Raw genomic sequence first — 18376 nt, forward strand, 5'->3', positions numbered from 1 at the left:
TACGATAAGATTTATTACCCTAGTAACATCTTGATTAATTCGTGAAAGTAACTCTGCAGTTCGGAAGAAACTGTATTTAATAGAAACATAATTTGCGAGCGTGCGTGCATGCGTGCGTGCGTGTATATGTGCGTACGTGTGTGTATGCCTCTGTGTGTGAGTGTGTGCGCGCGTGTGTGTGTATGTGTGTGCGTTTATGTGTGCGTGCGTGCGTGCTTGTGTGCGTGCGTGTGCGTGTGCTTGTGCGCGTGTGCATGCGTATTTGTGTGTGTTTGTGTGTGTTTGTGTGCGTGTGCGTGTGTGTGTTTGTGTGTGTGTGTGCGTGCGTATGCGTGTGCGTGTGCGTTTAGTGTGTTGTCGTCATCATGTTATATTAATAAAAGAGTGTGAAAGTGTGCGGTCGTGATCTCTAATGCGGTTTTAATCCCGACCTCAGCTTTCAGTGAACAATAGTTCAAGGTAGTTCAACTTTGCATGCTGTAGATTACATATCATTTTGTTTTTAGAAACTGATGGTTTTAAAAGGTTCTTTTGTGACTAAGGGGAATTTGGGGATGATCCTCCTTAGTTTATATTAAAATGTTAATGCTCATCGTAAAAAGCTTCCGGAAATACCTTTTTATATTTGTATTTAAGTCCCATTTAGACATTAAAGGGACATCGGTTTTTCTGCGACAGCCTTTAATTATTCAGTAAAGAATTTGTTTCTTGAATGTGTTCGGCGTCTTTAAAAGCACAAAACAGAATACAAATTGAAATCATTATTTAAGTGGTATCAACTTAGATAATATCCGTTTGTGTTAAGTATACGAGCGCCATTTGACGTCTAGTTATGAGTTAGTGATGGCATATTTATCGCAGTATCATTCCATAGACTCTATTAACTGTAGAGCATGTTCTTTTGATTTAGTGTTGAGGAAGCCTATTGGACGTTGGATATTTGTAGTGAGGTACCGTTGTGTCTGTAGTAGATGTATATTTGTTGTAAAGTGCGGCACATTTATCTTAGTGTTATCCTTTTGGACTTTACTAACTAGGACAAGTCCTTTTTGATGTATAGTATAATATATAACACCTATAACATATAACACATATGGTACGTTAGAGATGATATTTGAGCTTAGTATAAGAAGAAAGTCTTGTTTAAAAAGATGGCCCGTTTCTCGCAGTCACTGAGACTCAACTAAACGTGGTTCATGTTCCATTTCTTTATGGTTTATTATGGCATTTCAAAGATTTGTTTTGTAATTAATTCGTCTCTCTGGTATATGAGAAATGTCTGGCTGTAAGTGGCGGCACAAATAGTGCAGTGTTATCACTTAGACTCAAATAACTGCTCACACGCGAAGGCGATATTCATACCAACTCCCTTCTGGTGAGAGAGTGTCCTAGTATTGGTCTTTCTTTAGCATTTTATTCCTCGATGGATAGCGCGAGGAAGGGATAATATTTCTACAAATTTTAAAATCGGGATATAAAAGGCGGTTTACAAGGATCGTAATTATTTCCGCGTTATTATTTTGACTTGAGTTTTATTGCAAATACATTTATATCATTTTGAGCAGTTTTAGGTTATTCTTGGATACATACAAAAAGTGAAATGTGCTTGATTTCTGAGGATGGAAATATTAAGACTATAAATTAAATAGTATATTTATCTGTGTGTTCTTACGCGGATTGCGATTCCTTGTTCATTGGCGTTTTATCTACTGAATGGATTACCGAAAAGAAATATGTATTCTTCAGCTATTACAATATCATTTCTTTTGATTTTAACGGTAAATGAATTTTGATTTTTAGACAAAGATACTTATTGCAAACAACTGATGCCGATATTATTAGCATTTCTAGCGTCGTACGAATGATAACTTCGAAATTTATTTGTAAATAAATATAAAATTAAAATACCCATTCTTATAATGATTCTTAAATAGAACTAATTTATATTCAATTAATGTTTTAAAAGCTAGGTAAAGTAAAACCTAAAAATATATTATCTCTTACAAATGAGTTATTTTCCTATGTAAGAGTTTTCTTTCTGAATACGTATAATGCTAGGGAAAAAAGGGCAAATTAAGATGTTTTACAAAGACGGCTCCTCTATGTTTTATAAAAAACAATCTGGTTATATTGTGTAATAATAAAAACGATCATATCTGAATCTGGTTATTCCATTTATTGCCTTTACCCTTCGCTACAAGAACATTTCTTATACAGAAAAATTATTCAAATAAGTATACCACCGCATGTTTGAACGAATTTAAAGACAGTACTTATCTTAAAAGCATCATTCTAATTAATTGATTGATAAAAGCTCATCACTGGTTTTCTTTCAGATACCAATGGCGGGCATCAACCCACAATCCGCGGCCCCTAACATTTTTAAGCGATATACTATTTCTTTTAAATGGACGTTTGGGGTAATTTCATTCATGTACTAAAAAGGGTTTTCTGGCATTTTAACCGAAACCGATAATAGAAGAGATCGATAACAATGGTGCACTTTCATATAAACATGGTTTGTGTTTCCGCGGAATCACTTTTCTTAAATTATCTAAAACGTTACAAAACTCGTAATTGAGTTTAAGCAAGATTGATGATTATTTCTATTGCGAACGTTGTTATAGTTTCATACAAGACAAGTAGGATGTCATTGACATGATTAGAAAGTAAACTAATATAAAATCTGAATATGCTTCCAAGCCACATTTAAGTAGCTTAAAATATGACAGGCCTATGATAACAAATTTGTCACATAAAATACATTAAATACTGTGCTTTATTTTGGAATACATATTTCAACATCTTTTCTGACATTTTCCTAAATTTTCTCTTTCTTATTTTTTACGCTTACACATTGAATCAATAATAATGTCACTAGCTTATCACTTTAATATAAATATGGCTTGAAGGGTATCATAAAATGTATATATTGCTTTCCTCAACCCTACATTTTATATACTACATCTTAACTCTGCCGGTTCTTGCTTTCCAGTAAACAAAAATGCACAAGCTGGTTTTTTTATATGCAAAGACGATTCATTCGTCAAAGTTGTTTATTACTGGGTTTCTGGAAAATGTTACAGCAAGATATGAAGCCAAACTTCCTCTTTTTGATTTATCAACAAATCTTATGTGCTTTTCATTTTCTTTATAAATAAACTATTTGTTTCCTTCATTATTTACATCATTAACATTTGTTTAACATAAAACAGATATGAAAACAAATTGTTTCGAAAAATGATCCATCATTTGAGGCGGTTTCTGTCGGAGATAATACATCGCGCTTGTTATTGAAATGTCCAACTTTCGACTAATACGAACTTTATTAAAACATAGACATACAATGCCCATCATTTTCCTTTCTTTATTTCGAATAAAGATGAAGATAAAATGAATATCATTTTCTTTCCTTTCAGCATGTATTATGCTCTCAGACATGTCGAAGCAAGTTTGGTGTTTTCATTAAAAACGATTTCAACGTACACGCCTGCGGATGGTGTTACTATTTCCTGTTTCCTGAGCACGCATACTCTCCACACGCGCGCTCCCATAGTTTAGCCCTGAAAACAAATGAATCATATACCGTCCAGCCTGATATCAACAACAAAACCTCAATAAATACAATTTGTGCAACCCTTTCAAGTGACGAATGTGAAAGATGGCTACTGTGTTGCAAGGTGTCACGCGATTGCTGCATGCGACAACTTAAGTCACGTGATAATAACGATACCTCCACGTGTCCATCTACGTGGGATGGTTACGGCTGTTGGGACGCCGCTGCTCCAGGTGTTACCAGCCAAATTGCCTGCCCAACCTTTCTGCACTATTCCGTTCCAACAAGTGAGTAAACATTGATTGTAGAAGCATACTGTTCCTTTTATAAAAGACACACTTTGATAGGTCAAAACATATTTTATCGCATTTTCGTATAACAACTTGACCATTGTTGTATAATAATATAGATATTCTATGTTTACCTCCTATGTCTTATAATTCAAGCCCATGAATAAATATGGTATTCTCCTTAAATCAGTCGTTATAGAAAAGGTCGCATCCCAGTATAACCCAAGTCCTTGTTCTTCATCTTCGTATAATCAAAGTCCTTGTTCTTCATCTCAGTATAGCACAAGTCCTTGTTCTACATCTCAGTTTAACACAAGTCCTAGTTTTGCGTCTCAATATAACACAAGTCCTTGCACATTTCATTGTAGTATGTATCCAAGAATGATCTCAGTATGTCAATGTTCTTGTTCAACAACTCAGTATAAAACAAACATATCACCAACAAGACAACACGTATTATGGTTTATAGTGGTACATGCATTTGTGTAGGAAGGCAGATTGTTTTTTTCAAATTGATATAGCATATGCCTTTAATTCATTTACAATCTGTATGCATATACTAAGTAACACGTTTTTACATTATTTTATTTCATTTAAATGACAATGCTGAAGGCAACATGTCATTCATTATTGTAAATGTAAAGTTTCAATCCAATTGATATTTTCTTCCCAGGGACTACCAGAATATACTTTACTGCGTTTTTTAGGCCCTGTTCATCATTAACTCTTGCAATATGCCTATTAATACCCTCCACACCAGTTTGAGCAGACATACATGATTCGAATGCTTAATATTTATTACAAACATAAAATTTGGATCATACAATTGAAATAAACATATACACAAGTGCATGCAAAAAAACAAAAAAATAAACAGACGACATTGGATCAAATCAGACTACATAGTATATATCGCTCTTTGGCAGGGTCAGCCATCAAAACCTGTCAGTCCGATGGCACGTGGTTGAAACGTGGACCTCATGGATTGGACTGGACAGACTACACACCTTGTCTCAGTTACCAGGTACGTACATTGTTCCTACATACTCACATAGCACTTTATTAAAAAATACCCTACCGACTATGCTTATAATTTAGAAACAAATAATTGGCCATAAACCATTATCGATCATCGCTTTTAATCATAGAGGTCATTTTGATTAATCATCGAATTCATAGCCGTAACTGAATCATGAAGGAAGTATTGAATAGTACTGTTTAATGTGTGATAATTCGTTTATGTTAAAATAATGTTTGTTAAATGACGAATATCATCTGAATGCAAAATATCTGAATGAAGAGTCGGACTCGCTCCGACTAATCTATACTGGCGATTCACAGTCATACCTTTAGGCTTGTTTTAAGTTACTTTACGAATTCTTTAATGGCAGCCTAAACACTGAAAGGCAACAATAAACATGACAAACACTTCCTAAGAAATATAACGTTTTAGTGTCTTCTACAGAAGAAGTAATATAAAGCTGATTGAAAGAAAAAAGCTTTCAGCTTTTTATATAAGACGAATACTCTGTTACATTTTATGATAATAGAAAACGCCAGTTAATGCCTTTTCTGTTTTCATGGGAATATACAGCATTGGAGTTCACTCACTCCTCTGTCTGCTTCTTATATGTCGATTAAGTTTTGGAATGGTTTGTACCCATAAAACTTTTGTTTAACGTAAAGAAAGACAATTTGCACTTTTGAATCTGACCTATACTAAAGGCCACCATGATTGTTAATTGTGAATAAGTTTTGCAATGGTTTGTTCCAATTTAGCCAATTTTGTTTAACAGTGTGAAAGAAAATAATCAAAAAATTACCTATACAATACTAGAGGCCACCATCAGATGTGTTTTCGAGGTCCCACGATATATACGATGTAGATTAGTTTGAGGAATATGTGATTAAATTAGGGGATGCACTAAGTGTCGTGTCTGCCACTTGTGTATCTTATCTTTATACGGCATGTGACTGCTTACTGGGGATATTATTATGTTTATGCTATTTGTTTGCAGGACTTGAAAGTGTCCATCTACATCGGTGTAGGGTGCCAGATTGCCAGTTTATTATGTTTGGTTCCTTCAGTTATCATATTTTGTAGTTACAAGTAAGAGGTTAAGTGTGTTGTGTATGTCTTATATGTTTCTAGTCTTCAACATCCATGCATGGCATATTGTTTCAAACATATTTGATACAAATGTGTATTGGTACAATTGGTATAAAGTAGAAACTTGTTATGACAACATGGGTGACTTTTATTAGGATTACTTTAAATTATTATTTGTTTTGTTTTTTTATAAACGGGAGTCCTCATTTCAACATCGAAACATTTCATTCTTTCAAACGAATGGTAGATTTAAAGTTTTGCAAACTACATTCACTTCAGAATGCCCTTTAAATGATCTTTTTATTACAATTTTATGTAGAACATTTCAATCAATGAACTCATTATTAATGTAATGTATTGTAAAACGATTACATTGGTATTGATCTAAGATCACCCCCGTTCACCCAATATATATGCAAAAAGCTACAGAAACATGCTCAGTAGCAAAAAGTTTAAACATAAACCCGGTTAAGTGGCAATGGGCAACGCCAAAGACATAGAACACAAATTCACAAACAAGAAACATAGAACAGCACACAACTCTACAAACAGCACAGTGCATAAATACTATATAAATATATTCAAAAAATTGGCACGTTTATCAAGAATTGTTAGGTACCGCCTTTGTGCACAAACCTCACTCTTATCCCAACAATTCTTAATAAAGATAAAACGCAAAAGATAAATCAAGACGGAATTTGATCATATTCACAACATTTATTCAAATACTTTACTCAAACTGGTGGAAACTAGATAATCATGTCTAAGAAGTAATAATCAAAAAGGCCAAAGCGTTTCCAACAGCAATTATTAAATACAGATAATAAAATCACGTGTATGAGACAAATATTGTTACATATCTGATAGCTTATTTTAAAAGAAAGATTCATATGAGGATGTTCGCGATTTAACGGACGTTAATATAAATAAATATACGTTATTAAAAATAAAACAGGTTTTATGCCCGTTTATCACAAAAGTTGCAAAGTCTTTTTAACGCAAGTAATGTTATATTTTAGCATAATTACTCACTCAATTTCGCATCTCGCTTGAAGTAGTGTTGAGTGATTGTCGATGACAACTAAAAACATTTTAAGATTCGTTCACTTGCTTAGGATAAATGTTCTGGTGAGTTTATATCATTGCACTGAATAGTTCATCGCCAATTTTGCGAGAGATGTATTTCGTTCATTAATGAATGAATTTAAGTTACGAGAGACACTTAAATGTATGTTAAGGCAGAGCGGCGGAAATGTAGCTTTGGATGAGATCGACCTGATCATCTGGTTGAGAAATTTTGGCCTGAATCGTTCAGACTAATTACATATCGTTTTTCTTTTAATCGTTCAGGGTATTTTCTGAAGACAAAACGGCTTCATCATACAAAAAAGAATGTGTTAAAATTATATTAAATGTATTTTTTTATATATATACTTTGCATATAGTGTTCAGTTTTAACGTGGTTTTCATTTGAATGCGTTTAAATTTCTATTTCTTATTTTCACCCATGAGCATGGCAGATAATCTCAAACTTTATTATTCGCTTATCAATTTCCTTTCCAAAAAAACACATTTATTTGTTATTTTACAAAATCAAGGTTTCACTGGAGTAGTCTCCCTTGTTTTCAATACAGAAAATAAAAATAAAAAATTACGCGCCAGCTATTTAATATGTGAAAATAAAGCGATAAAATTAAATCAAATTTAAAATGAAAACGAAAAGAATGGATTAAAAGGCAAAAATGGAATATAATGAAAGAACGCTTTTCTCGTGACCAGCATCACGTCTCGTTCGGTGATTAAACACGTATACACACCGAATTCGACTTGATACAGGGCGTCAGAAAAGCGCCCTATCAGATTATAGCCTATATATCGTGCCAGTCTCTTAAATTTTCCAAATGAAAGATACAACAATACAATAGTTGCATTAGTGTATATTTGTCTGAGACGCGTTGTGTTTGCAGTGTAAATAATACGTAAGATAAGTCCTATTTTAGAACAAAACTATATTGTTAACAATGCTTATTTTTAACAAATGTTTTCTTCCCAGATCACTGATCCGACAGCATCGTATTCGTCTCCATGTGAACTTCTTCATCAGTTTCATCAGCAGTGGCATTCTAACCGTTATCTGGAACCTTGCCATAACACACGACAAGATCACCAGCACCAATGTTTCCAGTACACACCTCTACAAGAACTCGGTGTGTAAACATCAGTTCCTAAATATATTATTTTAACAAATAACTTTGATAATGCAACTGGTTTTTCGGCCAAACACTTTTTGTGAAATGTTTATTTTTTACATGCATGACATACAATCAATGCTACCCACACACACTTTACAATACAACATGAACATATTGCAAAGATATACAAATATCGTTCATGAAACACTTAAAAGGGAAAACAGGAAATCTCAGCATTGCTTTCTTTTTAATGGTACATAAAATATGAAGACAATTTACAGCGAATACAAAACAATTTGTATATTAAAACGTGGATATTGTGCTAGCACTGTCAGTTGATTTGTACACGGTTAACGAGATTTTAAAATCATACGTGGTCCAATATTAACCAGGAAAGACATATACTGAATAAAAGTATAAGCCTATACGGTACTAGCGTTTTATAGTCAACATCTGTTTTGCCCAGAGCACTTAATATCATACAACTATACAAATGATAGTGTTAGATTTGTTTTTAGCTATGAGAATAATCTTTAACTCTGTTTAATTAATTTTAACAATTGTTCATGAGGACCAATATGTTGCCATGGCTGTCAGAAAAAATAGAAGTACCTTAAGAAAAAATCTTGAAAAAAACAACAACACAGCAAACAACAATAACATAATTGTAGATGTATTTAATTAAATTCCAAAACATTTTTCAATGACATTTTGTTTCACCCAAATGCACGAAGAAGAAGACAATCAGTCAAAAACTAGACGTTTGAAAAGGAAAAAAATACTACATGTATTCACATTGCTTAAGTTTCTTACGAGTACATATATCAGCGGTAGGTGCGAACACATGTCCGTGTGAAAGGAGCGAGCGTGCCTTATTATTAAACAAAAACAAGTTCATCCATTACATACGTGTTTATTTATGTTGAAGTGCTTATGTAAACTAATCGTCCGCCTAGCTGCGCTGGGTTTTGAATGCAAGATTGCAGTAATAAGCAGTACCCCAAACGCTGCTATAATCTTTTTATTGGAAAAATGATTTTTGGATACCAAAAATGTTTAACTGTTTGAATGTGCTTTCGGTTTGGTGTTGTATTTTGTGATTTCAAGTTTTGATCATTTTGCATTAAAGACAATGTTTTTCTCTCTTTTTTCTGGTCAGTACATATCTGATCCGTACTCATATTTAGAACAAACCAATTATTTGTAGATGTAACGAATTTAAAAGATATGTTTATTTTTCGAGGTACATTTCGAAAATGAACTGTATAAATATGTAAACAAATTAAATTGCTTTTAATCGAAATCTTTTTAGAATTATTTTTTTTCTGCAACCCACCTGTTTACTCAATTTACAAGTAGTTTGTTAATAAAATGGCATATATTCGAGCGTATTCAGACGCTTGTTGCAAAAATGAAATTCTTTGACATATTTGATTGTTTAGCTGTTGGTAATGTATTTCATAATAAGTATCATAACTTATATACCGATAACATTTCAGAAACATTGAAATTTAATGCTAATTTAATGACGAACCTTGACACTTTTTCTATATTAAATGATTAATGTGCCAGTTGTGTTCGCGTTAATTTTAAAAATTAATTGATGGCGTTTAAGACTCAAAATGAGAAACAAAATAGTTCAAATCTATCAAAACTCAATATGTATTTTTGTTTGTGCAAATAAATATTACCTGCTAGGTGTAACAAATACAATAAAATGAAATAAAGACTTGCACCTTTGAGTCTCGAGTCATAAGCTCAGAAGTGATTATGGGCATAGGGTCTTGAATATAAGTTCATCTCAGGGATGTAAAAATGAAATCGTAACATATATAATACGATTATGTGTGGCACTTACAAAGACTCTGGTATTCAACATGATAATGTTTCGGAAACCAAGACATCTTATACCATTTTTATATATCACCAACTATCATTACCAGAGAGCCCTTTGTTCAACATGAGCACCTGTTCTCCTTTTTATTTCAGGTTGAATGCCGATTGTTGTCCATTTTAAAGATATATTTCACGAGCACCAATTACATTTGGATGTTCTGTGAAGGACTCTACCTCTATCGCCTAATCGTCAATGCGTTTTCTCCACCAAAGAGACTGGCGCTATTTTATATCCTTGGATGGGGTAAGCCTTCTGTTAATGCCAAAATTTGAGACAAATGAGCTGTTGTGTTAACAAATTTATGTTGCAATAATTAACATTTCTTTATGTGTGACATGTATTCCTTTGTTATTGTTTTTAAATAGTGGGTGCATTTAGGTATTGCTAAATGAGTGTCGATTTATTTAATTTAATTCAGACAATTAGTAATAATCTTAAAAATGTATAGACAACGACATTGGCAATATGGTGCAAATGAAGATGTATCCCAAACAGGTGCAGTGGAGACGTTAATGTTCCACAGAGAGTTCACATAGGTAGAAACATTTCGTCCGGATATATTTTCACCTGTGCTCTTGTGTTTTTTAAACATGGGAACATAACATCAAAACACATGTATCATGTGAAAGGAAATGTTACAAACATTGATCATTTTCAGGAACACCCATGTTGTATTCAATTGCATACGCTATCGTGCGCATAGTGGAAGCAAATGAAAGGTAATTCATATATCATTTCGATAGTACCTGAAAACGTCTAGATACAAGATAACTGTTTTGTGTGAGACATTTAAAGAGTTTCTCCTGTAAAATACGCATCATGTTTTTCCTCAATGCAAACCATCTCCTCATTGAAATATGTGTTAGTGTCGATACATAAAGATGGTCAATATCTGTTCATTATCGTATTAGATGCATACTACCCAAAATTAAAATAAATTATACAATACTTTGATTGAACAGTCCTGAAAAAACCAAGACTCATGATTTGTTGTTCCGGCGGGTCTCTTCTCTAGAATGTATTCCGATGCGAAAAGTCACTAGGCACAAGATAAAACATATTACCTGAACAAATAAACTATGTTTAACACTGTATTTAAGCAAAAAGGTTTTGATATAAATAGTATACAAAATGATTACTACAATGTACTTCAATTATTATCTTCCCACATGGTACATACGATATCTGCAGCTGTCTTTTCACTGATCAATTATAAGGGAAGCAATATAAGATCAATATATATATCAAGTATAAAGATGGAGTATCACAGGAAACCTTGGTCATTATGCAGTATCCAGACTGGACTGGATAATCAGTTTTCCAAAACAAGGTCTTAAAACGTTCTAAGGAGAAAGAGGAACATAGTGATAAGGAAGTAACATGTTAAAAAAAGATCTAAAAATTAATCATATGTTGTTTTTATAATAATTATACAAGCAAAGTTTCAATCAAGTTTGAATTTATCAAATGTTCCTAGAATAAACATTTTTCAAAGGTTAGAACAATCATTTTATGCGCAAATTAATCTCTAGAAGCATATAACTTGCGTTGTTTGATACTGATTATAAAATTAAAACAAATGCAAATAAGAACAATTCTTAGATAACGATTTCAATTTTCGTTAACATCGTGCTGTTTAATAGACACCAATAACTGCTCCAATCCAAACATAAAATATTCCTCAAAGAAACAAATTAAGCTACTCTGATATTTCAACATTGCTCATTCCATTTAAACTCTGAAATGTCATACAAATAATGATGATTGAATTTCAAAAGAAAAAATATACAGAAATTTCCATGCGTGATTTTAAATCTTCAATTAATTAAAAAAAGGTTTATTGAATGATTTCTAATGTCAGACAAAAATGCAAAAATGATAATGGATATCAAAGAGGTATGCCAGCAGAAAGATGCATTATCTTGTTTGATGGCAGATGGATTATATACGTCAAACGAAGAGATACACAACAACATGGAAGGGTCTGCGTTCGCGGATAACTTTACTGGGAGAGGGATAGTTTATTACACTCTACGTTTTCCAAAATGGCTAGAGGAAATCAAATTTTAGTTCTAGTATATATACCTGCCCTTTTATTAAATTAAAGTAAACATTGAATGAAGTATTTTGTTATGAGCTATTGATATTTTCAATTTCAGCTGTTGGTCCATAAGCCTCGGGGATAAGGAGTGGATAATATATGCCCCAAATCTGTTCTGTCTTCTGGTATGTATGGCTTCAGTTTGTCTCTTTGATAAGTGTTTACACTGGAACACATATACTGTTGCTTTTAAATGTTTAACAACACACTAAGATATATTGTTCTTATTTTATACACTAGATAAAGGTCGACTAGCTTCTTGGTTTATTTGTTACCAAGCGTATCCATTGTTTATTAGTTTATAATTTGTATTACCGTTTCTGTTGCACCCTTTCATTCATAAACGAGCAAAACACTTTGATGAACATGTGATATTAATGTAATGATGTGGTAACAAATAGTAATAGCTTTGTAATATACACAATATTATCTGTGAAAATCTTTTTTCCTTAACGTTTCTTTTACCAAACTAAATCCTAATTATTAAGACTTATATATTCTACTAGTTTGCTCTTTGCCATAAGCATACATGCACAATACAACCAAATATTCTATTTTTAGGTGAATGTTTACTTTCTATGTAGCATTCTTAGAATATTGCTGACACAACTCCAGGTGCACCCAAACGAACCAAGCAATTTCAGGTAATAATTACTTTGTCTGATCTTGTTGAGTTCTATAAAAATATAATATAAACTTTCCTGCTTGTACTTTTTAACAATATTGAAGTACGACATATACATTGTAATAATGTTGTCTGGCATTGTTGTTGTCTGCGTTGAAATACTCCTGAACATATACATTTTGTAACATAATACGTTTATTAACGTTATATTTAAGAGATAATGAGTTTTAATTAAATGGATATGTGTCTACATACTGTATGTTTAGTAATGTAGGGCATTTTTGATTGTCATTTGAATATGGAAGTGGTTGACAGCCGACCTGGTTCAAATGTACAGTTATTCATAAATGGTCATGTTAATTACTAAATCGTGTATGCTTTGGGTTGTAAAGCTGTCATCTTCATAGTATTTAACAGAGAGGATTTTGGATGTAAAGACAGAGGGGCTAGAGAGGGGCTAGAGAAGGCAAGGAAAGCGGCCCTGGGTCCTTAATGGACGGCAGTTAGGCTGTGGGATTACCTTAAATGTCATGCTGTATTTAGAAATGATTATTATACTTAGAAAGAACGTTGAACAATAAAGAATTAACATTCGAACGGTTGTTGTTTAATAGCTTAAAGACTTCCAACAGGTCAAGTGAACAGTAGCATTACGCTACAATTTTATCCAATATACCCATGACACTGAACCAATGTTAACGGGAATTATTATCTTGACATCGTCCCATAACTGTGTCATTCACGACTGCAACATAGTTTGGCCTCTTGAGTTGTCATAGTTTGTTTCGGTAAAGTTTAGAATACATGTAGCCATTCCGCAGTGTTTATTGGCATTTTTAATAATATTTTCAAAAGTTCCTTTCCGCAACACAGTGGTATATGATCAATTACCTTTGTATACATTTTTTGTTTGTTAAATGCATGTTTATAACAAATCAAGCATTCATTAATGAGATCCCGGTGCTGAATATATTTTACAATAGTACTTTACAAGCCTTCTAGCAAGACAATACATAACATTTACTAATACTCCTATTGAGGAAACCGATGACTTGCGATTGGGCATGTTTACGATGCGTATCTCAAATCGTGGATCACATCAAAACATAATTACGATGTCTACTGTATGAATGCAAACCAATTTTACATGCGAGGGCATGTTTAGGATCATTAGTGGACCATTTGGATGCGATAAAATAGTTCTTGCACTCAGCCATTCTTTGCCATCTGCCAGGGGAGACCATCTATTTTCCGCAGTATCTGACAACTTTTCCTTTCGTACCTTTTCTCTAGGGAGCCATGTTTTGTATTTATGTTGTTTTACATGAACTTTGTTTTTCTCACAGGAAAGCATTAAAGGCAACCTTTGTTTTGATACCTCTGTTTGGAGTCCAACTGACGGTCACAGTGTACCGAACCCCACATCATCTACCAGGCGCTGTGTATTATGAGAGGTTCTCCGACATTCTTACAAACTCACAGGTAACATTTGTATATTGTATATCGAGCAATCATTACGAAAGGACATACTCTTTACACATGTGTGTTAATTTATCACCGGGCCCCTATTTTTCGAATGTTCTCGAAGCTTAACAAGCTTAGGAAGATTATTAAAATAAGCCATTTTTCCTAATTAATCTGGATTTTACAAAATAAATTTAATTTTATTTTGATTATCATGAAGTTGATTTCATTATGAGTAAAAAAGTTCTTAAGAATGAAAAAAAAATACACAAATCATACAAAAACAAAAAAAAACGTGATCATAGCTCAATAATGTTATAAGGAGATAAGATTTTCTAAAAATTGGGGCCGGATAAATAAAAACATCAAACGCTTCAACGTTGTACATTATAACAGGATCCAGCGTACACGGAGTAATTGACAACATATCTGTTATCATTTGGGGGTTAAAATACACCATTATTCATAGTTCAAAACTTTAGACAACTTATATATATATGATTTCAACCATATCGAATCGGACAACAAGTGTTTACAATTCGCTGCCAATTTATTTTCCCTAAGAGCCACTTGTAACAAATATCAGACCAAAGTATCTCTGCCGTCTAGTAATTTGTGTTTAATGAACTGTTCACTCGCTCACTCATTCTTGACACTATCTTAATTCGAAGTATTTTTGGCAGCCTTATTTGACTGTTGGATAATGGTGCTTCTTATTGGCATGACATTAATTAGAGGCGTTTGATAAACATAAGAATGTAATAAGAGGCTTCTTAACGTTAAGGAATATTGGATAAGTGTTTAGTTTCTTGATGAAATTATACTAATGATGTCTTTATTTAATTGCAGGGCATTTTCGTTGCAATTATCTTCTGTTTATGTAACGGAGAGGTGAGTATATGTTCCTCACTTACAGTCTTATTTTTATTATTATTGACATGCTCAGAAGATTTAAGTTGGACTGTTGTTTAAGTTTTTAGGTGGATTGACATGCTTAAAATTCCCTACCCGATTATTTGCACAAAGCTATATTATTGATACACTTGTCCTTTTAAATCCCATTTCTATAGCTACATGCGACAAATCAGGCAATACTGTTAAATTTAAACAAAGTTCCTAGAATATACGTCAGGTGTTCCTCCTTGTAAATACAATAGGGCGATACGACAGCAACAATAATTCAGTTACTATTTACTTCATTAAGTTGTTTCCATATCATTTAAGTATACTCATATAATACAGTTATTTTCATACTATTTAATTATTCTTATTTGTTTCAGTGATTCTAATATTATTTAGTTTTTCCCATTTCATTCAGTAATTATCATATTATTTACTTATGCTCATATCATTCTGTTGTCTTCATATCATATAATTATTCTCATATAATTCTCATGTGAAATAGTTGTTTTTTATACCATTATCATTTAATTCAGTTTTTCTAACATCGTTCACGTGTTATTTAGTTACTGTCATATCATTTACAAAATCTGATATTGTATTGTTGTTCTTATATTCATAGTGTTGTTATCAGGTGCTCTGTTTTCATAGCATTTAGTTTTTCTCATATCAATTGGTGGTTCTCCTATTTTTCTTTGTTTTCCATATCATACATTGGTTTTCATATCAATCAGCTTGCTAATATGATTTTATTCTCCTAATATCATTCAGTTGTTATTAAATCAGTTTTTTGCATATCATTAAGTTGTTTTCATACTACTTGATTGTTTTATATCATTTAGTTGATTTCATACTAGAACTCAATTATATTGAGTTATTATCTAAACAGTTGATTTGACATACTTTAGTTCTTATATTATTCAGTTGTTTTCATGCCTCTAGTTTCGTATTATTAAGATGTTCTCAAACTTTTATTCCAGGTTATATCGTTGCTAAGGCATTCATGGCAACAACGACGAAACAATTTAAAACAAGATTTTAAGAAAGCGAACTCTGCCACCAGCCTCCAAGTTTATAACACAGTTACGTCCCGTACTCATTACAACGCCACTGACAAATCATCGCCAAGCAGAAGTCTGATTTCGTGCATGAAAACGGAAAATTTTGAAGAGGCTACAAATTTATAATAAATATATAAGCCTGTGTTGGATATAAACTAATCAGGTTCATATGACGTTTTAATTAAGGAATAAGAAGCTATCAACTATGGACTTTGGATGGCAAGTTTAGAATAGGTAGCTTTATTTTTGCGATAACTTACATAGTGTTTATGGTTTTGCATGTACAGCTTAACTATCTAAAATGCTGCTTTCCAAGTTAAATAAAAATCCGCCAACCTGATATAATTTGCATCCATTTATTTTATATGACCAAGAATTGTGTTTTTCTTTAAAAGTCATTTTCACTTAAATATTGCATTCATTATTAGGCTTCTTCATATTCAAATTGACTGTACTACTAATTTTGAGTGTCGTGTAAACCTTGGATATCATTTAAAGAAAATGTTTGCCACCGTTGCCTAGTGGGTATGGCGTCTGAGTACGAAGTGGGACAGGGGGCTTCTTCTGATAAAGCCGGTTGTAGACCCAACAGATAAATACATGAATTAGTACCAATTGCCTTGTTTTCAGACGTCTGACATATAAGAAAGGAATCTTTAGTACGGGTGTTCATCAATGGGTCTCAACAGTTTCTGATGGAAATTTCTTTAATGTAGTCTAGATTCATATTTTCATAGAAATATGGACGTAAATATGAAGCATACTTTTCATTCTTTAAAGGGTAAAATTATTATTAGAATAAAATACTTAATTGTCCGAACTATCATGATGCTTTCAACTGTTAAAAGAGATTGCCATTATCATTTATTGGACAATTTTAAGTGGAAATGTTTTTATATGGAGTAAAAAAAGAAAAATCATACAAAAATATCTTTCAGTGTACGGTACATCGTCATTATTGAATCTGGAGTTTGTAAATAAACTACAACACAAACATATAGCTGTACAAAATGTTATATAATTATTTTGACAACATAGAAAAATAAAATACTATGTATTGAAGTATTGTGTAGTTTATTCTATTGTGACATATTTTAAAACAAGAATCGATTTATAATGATATTACTAAAAGGTACAAATGAATGGCAAAAATATACATTTTGCTCCCGGTGTTGTAAAGTACAGTACCCTCAGCTATTGCGCTATATGTTTTTCAATATATGTTTTTTTGCCAGTTACGTGTGCAAATGGGCAGATTAAAAATGTTATTTCCAAAGCAACTCGCTTTTCAATACCAAATAATATTTCAATCACATATTGCTCAAAAACCGAGTGTAGTGAACAACTTTCCCCTTTGACTAAATGAGCGAGTGAGGCTTTTAATCAGGAAATAAATCGCACATTATAAGCATGTTTTGATAATAAATTATGGCACTAAAACAGTTACAAAATGGAAACTACAGGGAAACACCAGTCCAGTAGCCAATTCCGTACTGAAGGATCTGTCCAAAAGTAAACTAGGCGCAGCATTATGGCCCTCTTTGCCTTATACATATTTAACAAGATACAACAAGTGTACAAAACACAGAGTGACGACACATGCATAAACATATATGTATGAATGCATTTTGGGGTTGCATCTATGCACGCTCAGCGACGAGGAACTCGGTCGGGTAAAATGACGTGTTTGAGTACTCGAACTCACACGTGTCACATCACATTGTCTAAGATCAAGCAAGAAAAACCATACAACTAACATAAACACATTGAAACAGGTTGTATATTAAATAAGCTGGTTCGGTCAATGTTTTGACTACATAACTGACTGGGGGATTAAAATAGTATGTAATAACACGACATCACACTGTCTTAGTATTTAGCAATAATTGAAGACCTGAAAGTATATGCAAAATCGGAGCCAAAAGTGAAGAATAACGTTTTACAATGAAAAACTGTAAAATAAATTAATAACCTAGCTTCAAGAACGACCACCTGATACAGACAAACCCTGCAAACAAATGAATCCAGTTGAAGCAGCAGTGCCGTACAAAAACATCTATCCGTGATGGCTCGCCAAAGGAGATTAAAGTTTTAATGTTTATTCATTGTCATAATGACTATCACTGCATAAAGCAGGAGGTCATAACATTAACAAGAAACATATTTATACATATAAATAG

At 32.8% G+C, this 18376-nt stretch overlaps 1 protein-coding gene across 1 annotated transcript; it reads left to right on the forward strand.

Moving 5' to 3' along the window:
- The first annotated feature begins 1394 nt into the window (after nt 1-1394).
- On the forward strand, nt 1395-17195 carry LOC128237702 (calcitonin gene-related peptide type 1 receptor-like). The gene is made up of 12 exons (XM_052953286.1): nt 1395-1778; nt 3420-3843; nt 4773-4870; nt 5865-5956; nt 8010-8163; nt 10138-10288; nt 10704-10764; nt 12205-12271; nt 12708-12790; nt 14118-14253; nt 15085-15126; nt 16116-17195. The coding sequence occupies exons 1-12, from the start codon at nt 1734-1736 to the stop codon at nt 16320-16322; spliced, it is 1560 nt and encodes a 519-aa protein (XP_052809246.1). The 5' UTR covers nt 1395-1733; the 3' UTR covers nt 16323-17195.
- Nucleotides 17196-18376: the final 1181 nt, after the last annotated feature.

This window comes from Mya arenaria, chromosome 1 (genome assembly GCF_026914265.1).
Source record: "Mya arenaria isolate MELC-2E11 chromosome 1, ASM2691426v1".
Classification (NCBI taxonomy): Eukaryota; Metazoa; Mollusca; class Bivalvia; order Myida; family Myidae; genus Mya; species Mya arenaria.